This window comes from Phaseolus vulgaris, chromosome 9 (assembly GCF_051622355.1).
Source record: "Phaseolus vulgaris cultivar YP4 chromosome 9, ASM5162235v1, whole genome shotgun sequence".
NCBI lineage: Eukaryota > Viridiplantae > Streptophyta > Magnoliopsida > Fabales > Fabaceae > Phaseolus > Phaseolus vulgaris.
In genome coordinates this window covers 21626926-21635941 of record NC_143506.1, presented here as the reverse complement: position 1 = coordinate 21635941, position 9016 = coordinate 21626926, and the positions used below count along the sequence as shown (strand labels likewise).

The 9016-nt window shown below is 28.8% G+C and overlaps 1 protein-coding gene across 1 annotated transcript; it reads right to left on the bottom strand.

Annotated features, from left to right (window-relative positions):
* Positions 1-130: 130 nt before the first annotated feature.
* On the bottom strand, positions 131-2114 carry LOC137822958 (2-oxoglutarate (2OG) and Fe(II)-dependent oxygenase superfamily protein). Its single transcript, XM_068627996.1, has 3 exons — positions 1860-2114; positions 1544-1770; positions 131-1050 (listed from the first exon to the last, which is right to left on the bottom strand). The coding sequence occupies exons 1-3, from the start codon at positions 1959-1961 to the stop codon at positions 453-455; spliced, it is 927 nt and encodes a 308-aa protein (XP_068484097.1). The 5' UTR covers positions 1962-2114; the 3' UTR covers positions 131-452.
* Between the last annotated feature and the right edge of the window lie 6902 nt (positions 2115-9016).

Below are 9016 nucleotides of genomic sequence, written 5' to 3'. Positions count from 1 at the left end.
TTTAGAGTTTATTTTTTAGGAAATATTACAGGACATGGAGATGGTCGCGTTTATTCTACTTCGTGTTAGTGATAATAACCGAAACCAGACCAAGACAACAGCATATTCAAAAGGGTAGAATAAAGAGAAGTTTATGGTGGACAACTTTATAGTAGAATTTATGTAATAGAACTATTGTACAATGCAAGCACAGATGGATGCACACTAGTTCCCCCCATGACATCAGGATAAGGCAAAATTCTAAAAAAGGGAATACTAAATACCCATGGTGGTTTTTGATTGTAGATAAATTTATGTAGAGAATGACAACCAAATGATATTCTTGCTACTATCAAGCATGTCTTATAGTATCAAGACCCGAAAACAAAGAAAATATGAAGTTTATAGAAAAGAAAAGAAAAAGTGGGGGGAGGAGCAAAAGTATTTTTTTATGCAGAAAGCAATTGGTTTTCTCACATGGCCCTAACAGCTTGGAACCTTGGTTCCTTCGGAAGGAACTTCTGCTCAGCATAGACAGACATGTAGTCACCAAAAACAAACTTAGGATAAGTGTAATCCACTTGTTGGTCTTCTTTTTCCACGAGTTGGGGTGCAGGACATATGGTGGCCTTGAGTGATGGGTTATAGAAGGAGGCAATTGATCTTCTGTTCCCATCTGGAGTGGCCAGAACCCTGTGCCAACAACTCTTGTATCTACCGTTGCTCAGGACCTCAATCTGATCACCAGTGTTGATCACAATGGCATTTGGCAGAGGTTGCACATCAATCCATTGCCCATCTTTGAGCATCTGGAGGCCACCAACCTTGTCATCTTGGAAGAGTAGGATGACACCTCCTGCATCAGTGTGAGCTCGCAGACCTTTCACAAGCTCTGGATTGGGACAGGGAGGATAGTGGCTCACCTTGGTGCCAAAGAATGCACCGTCTCCATCTCCACCATTCAGTGCCTTCTTGATGTATCCTTTGGGTAAGCCCAGATTCTCATCCATCACCTCCATCACCCTCTCTGCCAATTTCTTTAACTCAGACCGATATTCCGCCATGGTTTCCCTGTCATCCATATGAAAATTCAGTTATGCAATCATGTGGAAGCTCTACCTGTTGTGTCGTGACATGACACCACTAATTATTATGTTCCACGGTCATTGTCCACGGTTTTCAAATTCATGGTTTCCTTTCATGTCATCTATGTTTGGTGAAATGATCAATTTTAGTCATCAAGAGTAAGATGGATTGAATTCTGATTAACTCTAATTTGCTTGAAGTGTACAAAGAACATGCGTATTTTTAGATAAGAGGAAGTATGATAGAAGGGAGTGTGCATGAAATTATAGATGGTGTCCTTCCTTATATGAAATATAATATTTTTATGTGATGTCTGACTATTTTTCACATAGAGAGATATGAAGTTTTTCAGGCATTTTTTGTTTTTGTTTGAGTTTCTTGAAATATATGAAATATAACAAGTTTTTCAGGCATTTTTTGTTTTTGTTTGAGTTTCTTGAAATATGAAGAACTCTTGAATTGCTTCGTTTATATATACCTGAAGCCTGGTGTTCTTTCTGGCCACTCGTTATCATCAAGGAGAGTGATAACATCCTCCCAATCCTCATGCTCCAGCTTTTCACTTTCCTTCTTTTCAACTATATCACCAATTAGCTTCACTGGTGTGGACTTCTTGAAATTCTCCTCTCTTTCCAGCTTATAGAACTCGGAGGAAACCTTCCTCACCCTCTCAAGTAGCTCCTCTGAAATGCCATGGTTGATCAACTGTAACACAAAGCATGAGTGTTGATATGTATAAACATGTTTTAAGCATATTAGGAACCATTCTTTGAAACATAACTAGCGGTAAGTACCTGAAAAAATCCCCACTCTTCACACCCATTAGCAATCTGAGCCATAGTTTTGGCTCTTTCCTCTCCATTCAGCTTTGAAAAATCAATCACTGGAACTGCCATTAGATAGGACGGTGCAAAAAAGAGATAGAGTGCAAGTGTAAGAGAGGGAGAGATAACAAGTGTTGTTTGAGGTTGGCTAGTTCTTTTGTGCTGTGGTTTGGGTGGGAAGTACCTATGGCTATTTATAGCAAAACTTCCCACCTTATTGGATACATAGTTGGATTTCAACCAATAGTATATGTTCCCTTTAAAAGTAAGCAGCCGTTAGAATTAGGTCACAGACGGTGATACATTTAATTAAAATTTCAAATGTCAATGCTTGCTTTGGGAGTTACTGCTTGTTTTAGCCTACAAGTCTACAACAAGGGCCTTCACTTTTCAGGTGATGATGCATCATATTAATTATCCTACCATTAAAGAAGCCATTTGTTAATCACTCCAACCATGCTACGATTATTGCATAATAATAATTGATAACAGATCTGTTAGTAAATTAATAAGTATCAATCCGTGTCAAACACTGGTGTTTGACTTCATTTTATGTTTAAAACCAACCCAAGTACTTGCTCATTAAACCACTAGTAGCACTGCATAATTTATACTTAGTTAAAACCATACGAGTTATTTGACTGGGACTTAACATTCAGCAGTTTTGGGATAATTTACTTTTCCATTTAGTATTGATTCGTGTGAAACTGTTACCTTCTTAGTAATAAAGTATGAATAATTTATCCTTTAGCAGACTTTGAAAATGAAAATTTTGCGTATGGTTTAAATCTGTGCCGACTAATCTAATCATCTGTTGACTACACCCTATTGCTTTATAGAACTACTACCAATGAATTCACACATGATGTGGTCCTTTGTGACCATTGCCATTTCGAATAGTATACTGTTAATACACAGATTTGCAGGCATAGTTTTAGGGGTAAGGAAGGCAGGGTCAAGGCTTCAATATATAACTGATTACACAATCATTTACCTCTAATTTAATAAGCTTGTCAACTTCGTCAATTGACATTCCAGTATAGTTAATATTTTCCTTTTTGTAATTATTAAGCATAACATGGCAACATCAAAGCGCTTTAGTTTCCTCTTTGCCTTGCTCAATGATCCCTTGTAGATCAAAACTGGCATTATTGTATAGTGAATAATTGAATAGTTAGTGCATTATTGGGCCTTGATTTGATTCCAAATGTCCGAATGTTAGGATACATTTCTGAGCAAACAGGTGATATTGGCGTCTGATTAAGGACTTGGGTTTTACAAGCTTAACTCATCCACTGCTGTACTTGCAGTACTTGAGCATGTCAAAAATCAAAATTTGGTTGAGATTGCATTACTGGCATAGGCTTTGGAACCAAAATATAAACATGGGACCCTCATACTCTTCTGCCCTCCTCCCTTCAGTTTACAACATCATCATTATATTAAGACAAATAACTGTTTAGTGCCAGAACTCCAACTTTCATCCCAAACTTCAATCATTCATATTATTTTATACCTCAACCTGACCAGGCTTCTTCCTTTATTTTACCACGAAATGCTGCTGGAGCATATTCTATCTAAATTGTTTTTTTTAAACTTGTGAACTTATGAGTAAAACTATTTAACAAGAAGTTCGATAGAGGATAGTTTGATAAATATAATAAATAAACCGATAAATTTAAAATAACTTTTACATATTAAAAAATAGGTTTTAAACTTAGTTTAATTTAAAAAACGATTCATAAAATCAGACCTATACTTATATAATGAAGCAGTCTTATCTTTAATCGATATGGAATATCTACCTATTAACAGAAAATTGAAATAAAGGATTGAATGTGAAAATGAAAACAGTCTTTATCTTTAATTGATATGGAATATCTACCTATAAACTGAAAATTAATTGAAATAAAGGATTGAATGTGAAAATAAAAAATTCATATTAAAAAGTGAATGTTAAATCACAAAAACTGCTAAAAAATTTTAGAGACTGTGAAAATCTTCGCGTGAACAGAAAATTGAAACAACCTTGGATGTGAAAATAAAAACCCGATCACTATTTTAATGTGTATTTTAATAAAGCGATTGTTTACCAGCCATAGAGAACTAAGAGTGTAATATCTATACTTTAAATCAATTAGCATGATGTTATCTTGTCAGTATTACGTTATTACTTAATGTTATATCGACATATTTTGTTAATGAATTTATAGAGGACTCAATTAACGGAATTAAAATATCATGATACTAAAGTTATATAATTGTAATTTCGGAATAAAAGTACAATTCTTTTCTAATAACAATAATGAGAATGGGAATGGAACATAAGTCTTGATGTGTTTATTCTGAATTTTACAACTAAAACCAACTTAGTTAGTTAAAAAAGGTTTAAATATATTTATTATTCCTGTAAAGTATTTGTTAGTTTAAATCTAAGGCTTTTTCATATTGTCATTATTTTACTTTCATTCATAATAGTTAATGTAACCATAAAAATAGAAAATATATCACTAACTTATTTTTAATAAATAAGCAATATACTACATTATGTATCTACAATATCTAATTATCTTAATTTATAATATTATCTATTTACTTTATTATTAATTAATATTTTCTATTTTTAGTGTTAAACTAATTCTAATTAAAGATTAAAATTAAATAGTTAGCAAATGTGATAGAGTAAAAACTAATAAATATTTGTGCAAGAACAAAAATAGATGAAGTTATATTTGTAGGAATTAAAAAAATATATATTTAAGTCTGAAAAAAATATTAAGTCTTAAAATTATTACTACACATATTAATTGATCATTTCAAATATTTGCTTTGATTAATTTATAGTAATGTTTATAATAATAAATTCGATTCATTATATTATTATTTTTACATATAATCAAAATATTTAGTAATTATTAATTAATGAAAAGCCATTACCATACATATTTATTGATTGGATCAAATATATCGTTTGATTAATTTATAATAGTTTTCGAATTTTAGTTTCTGAAAATATAATTAAAATAAAAATGGTTTGAGCTATTATAATGTTTGTAATATTGTAATGTACATATTTTATATTAATGTTAATAAACTTTTGTATGTATAATATAAAATAAATATTATAGAAACATTGACTACACGATTTTCAAAGAAAAAATGATTATAAAAATTGAAAAGAAAATGATTATAAAATTTGAAAAGAAGATGATTGTTTATTAAGTAGTGAGAAACACTAATTAATGTTAACGAACCACTTGTGGTTTCAAAGTGCAATGATTATAAATTTTAAAAAGAAAATGATTAGATGTTAATTGGTGAGAAACACTAATTAATGTTAGCGAAATACTTGTGATTCCAGAGAACAATGATTAGAAATTTTAAAAAAAATGATTAGATGTTAATTGGTGAGAAACGCTAATTAATGTTAAGGAAATTTTGATTGACATATTTCATTTTGATAAAACTTTCTTTTACATACAAAATAAATTTATTTATTAAATTATCATGTTAAATTAAGTTAAAGTTGCATAATAATAATAATGAAATGGTCAAATAATTTATATTTGAATACATTTTGAAAAATCTACATTAAATTAATTTTAATTTATATAAATGAGATATACAATAATTTTATATTAATATAAAATTTATATGAAATAACTTTTAATCCTAATAATGAGTTTTGAAAAATACGATTAAATTAAAAGACATTCAACTTAAGATATTAGAAATTTCATGCATATATTTTCTTTCCACGAATTAATTTATCTTTGATTAGTTTCCACCGAAAAATATAGGTAGCCTTGGCCCCAATTACAATTAGAGGCATATAACTAATAGATTTGGGAACATGCACATCAAAATAAGTATTGTAAATCACTTTGCTTATTCTCGCAATTATAAGTATATCTTATTATCTTCAAATTCAAACAATATAGATTTTATTTATTTTAATTTTTAATACATCGTATTATCTTTAAAATAGTATTAAACAAACAAAATAAATGGTATAGCCTTCTTTTTCTTTCAATTTTGTTACGTATAAATAATATATATATATATATATATATATATTATTCTTACCTTGTTAACATTATTAACACTACAAGAAAATCATGAAATAAAAATCAACTTTAGAAACAAAAAATAATTAGTTACTATAGTGACTAAATTAGAGACAATTTTAGAAACTAAACAACTTTTGGTTTCTAAATTAGTTTATATTGTTAAATGGTTTCTAAATTAGTATCTAATTAGGTACCAAGATTTTTGCTACCAAATTAGAATCTAAATAATTGGTAGTTAAAACCTTGGTAGTTAATTAGATACCAATTTAGAAACTATTTAACAATAATAGAAATTAATTTAAAAACAAAAAAATTAGTATCTAAAATGGTCTCTAATTTAGTCACTATAGCAATTAATTATTTTTTATCTCTATAGATTTTTATTTCATGATTTCCTTGTAGTGGAAAGTATTTTCCAATAACATCTTCAATAACCAATCTTAATTGAAATATTGTTAAGGAGATGTTAGAATCCTTGGACACATTTTCAATGCACGATCTAAAGAGTTATATAACACATTTTGAAAGACACATTCGTATTCAACATGTATTGATAAAAGCAACCATTCGTTATCTGAATATGGTAATTCATGCATCTATTTTTTCAAATCTAATGCATAATTTTCTTTTAGTTGGTCAACCACTTGAGGTTGAATTTATGTGAGCACATAATTAGTGAAGTCAAAATATTTCTTTTACTTAATGAACTAACATGTTTAATACCTCGTTATATAAGTTGATAACATCTTACTATCCACACACACCAACAAGGAGACAGATATCAAATATTTATCATGTGTGTGTATGTACACACACACACACACACACACACATATATATATATATATATATATATATAATGATCTCACCTTTATCATGTTATCGCATACACATGTATATCATACATTAATCATATATCTTAATACATGTATAATTAACCGCAATTCATATATCATCATCACAATCCATTGTTGCTTAAACAAACTTATCTTACTTCAACAATCTCATTTTTCATAATTGGAAAAAATATTATTGTTTAAACGATCTCACACCGCTTTAGCGAGATATCTTTTAAGGGAAAAATTAAATTTGTCCTCTCCTAACATAAGTGTGAATATTCATGCTTGAATGTATATAACTTGAATGTCGTTTGAGCGATATACACATGTTAGACCAACTATTTCAGCAATGCTTGAGCTACCAACCATCACTTGAGCATCCTAGCGTGTATGCACGATCTTAATAAATTCAAAACCAATACACCATTATCACAAATATCACTTAAGTGCCCAACTTAACTAGCAATATTTTTTCAAGGACAGAGTTTTGCCTTAGTCCCTCACTCGCCTAAACAAAAAAAGTCATTTAAGTTATTCTCCAATTGAACAATGATGATCGGTGAAGTAATAAATCACACCTAACTTGAAATATCACTTAAACGATATTCAATCAAAGAATACTTGATCTCAACGTACAATAAGAAAATAAAAAAAAAAACTCAACCAACCTATTTTCCAATTCATTAAATACCCCCATTTAAGTTGTTCTCAACCTCTCCAGATTCCTTAACAAAATTTAAACTTCACATTATTCCCACTCATGCTTAAAGATATTCATATAACATCACCCATATATGTATATCTTATAACAATTCAACCATCAATCATTTACACATCTAAACATTAACTCTTCTTACCTGATGTAGCATGCCTATTAGTTAGAAGCTTCTTAACACTTTCAAAAATCTTCTGATCTTCATTAAGTTATTTAAACTGTCATACACCAACAACATACTTTTTTAACAAATCACCTATAGAATAAGAAAAGAATAAACTCTTTTGTAGGGATTAAACCACTTACCAAAAAACTCAACTTTAATCATCTATCTTATTCATCATCTCACTTGTTCCTCTCCACTTAAATTAACATTAAGCAGTTTTCTTCTAAACTTAGAAAGAGTTAAAATATCCGAGTTTAAGAAAGATCAAATTCTGAATGAATAACAAGTAAATATTTAACCTATATTATAAACTTTTTTATATTCTATTCATTTAAAATTTATCTCTTAAGGTAATCTTTCTTTTATAATTATATATATATATATATATATTATTCATATTGAAACTATATTAAATTTTATTTTTTTATATTTTAATATTAATTTGATTCAGAAAAAAATTTATATAACTAAATTATTGTATGTACAAAATTATTTATTTCATACATTTGGAAGAAATAAAATGTAAATATTATTATACTAACTCCAAAGACAATAACTCCAAAGAAATTATATTATTTTATCTAAAAAATATATAGAACATAATTTGGAGACTTCTAATGCAATGTAAACTGGGTTAGGTCTTGAGCAATTGGCATGCATGGTTTTGTTTTGGTTGGCATGGGTTTGCAATGCAATGTTATTACTTACCCTTTTGCATATTTTAGTTGATGTTTTTATCTTCTTCTTTCTTCTTTCTTCTTCTGATTCATACCCACTCATCCCATTTCATCATTTCTGTAACCTCTCACCTAGACGTGGGTCCCCACCTGTCCCTGTATACATTCATGTACCTATTGTATGTGCATGTATATATATGTATATATGCATCATGATTTTGCATTGGAATATTATCATGTTTGGTCTCAGCAACTATCATCATTCATTGATTGAACTCTTTTTTAGCAATTTGGATAGATTTGAAATTGTGAGATTGAATACTATGTTGCTTCATTTCAGTATATATCCTCAATAACACAAGGACTTCTCCTTTTATTTCATAATTGTGCATTTCTTATCAACACATATATATTTGATATTTTAATATTATTAGAAAGTTATTAAATAAAAATTAATTTTATAATTTTTTTTTATTGATTCTTATATTGATTAAATTAACTACTATTTTAGAAACTAAACAAATTATTAGTATTTAAATTTATTTTTATTATTAATAAATAATTTTAAATTGATATTTAATTAGCTACAAAGATTTTAATTATCAATTATTTAAATTCTAAAGTTGGTAACTAAAATATTAGTAGCTAATTTGATACCAA

What these genes read in the sequence shown, in the direction of transcription:
- LOC137822958 (XM_068627996.1), bottom strand. Translation starts at nt 1,961, where the DNA reads ATGGCAGTTCCAGTGATTGATTTTTCAAAGCTGAATGGAGAGGAAAGA. An exon ending in AAGAGTGGGGATTTTTTCAG is followed by an intron (nt 1,771 to 1,859) that starts GTACTTACCGCT and finishes TTTGTGTTACAG; the next exon opens with TTGATCAACCATGGCATTTC. An exon ending in GAAAGAACACCAGGCTTCAG is followed by an intron (nt 1,051 to 1,543) that starts GTATATATAAAC and finishes TATGGATGACAG; the next exon opens with GGAAACCATGGCGGAATATC.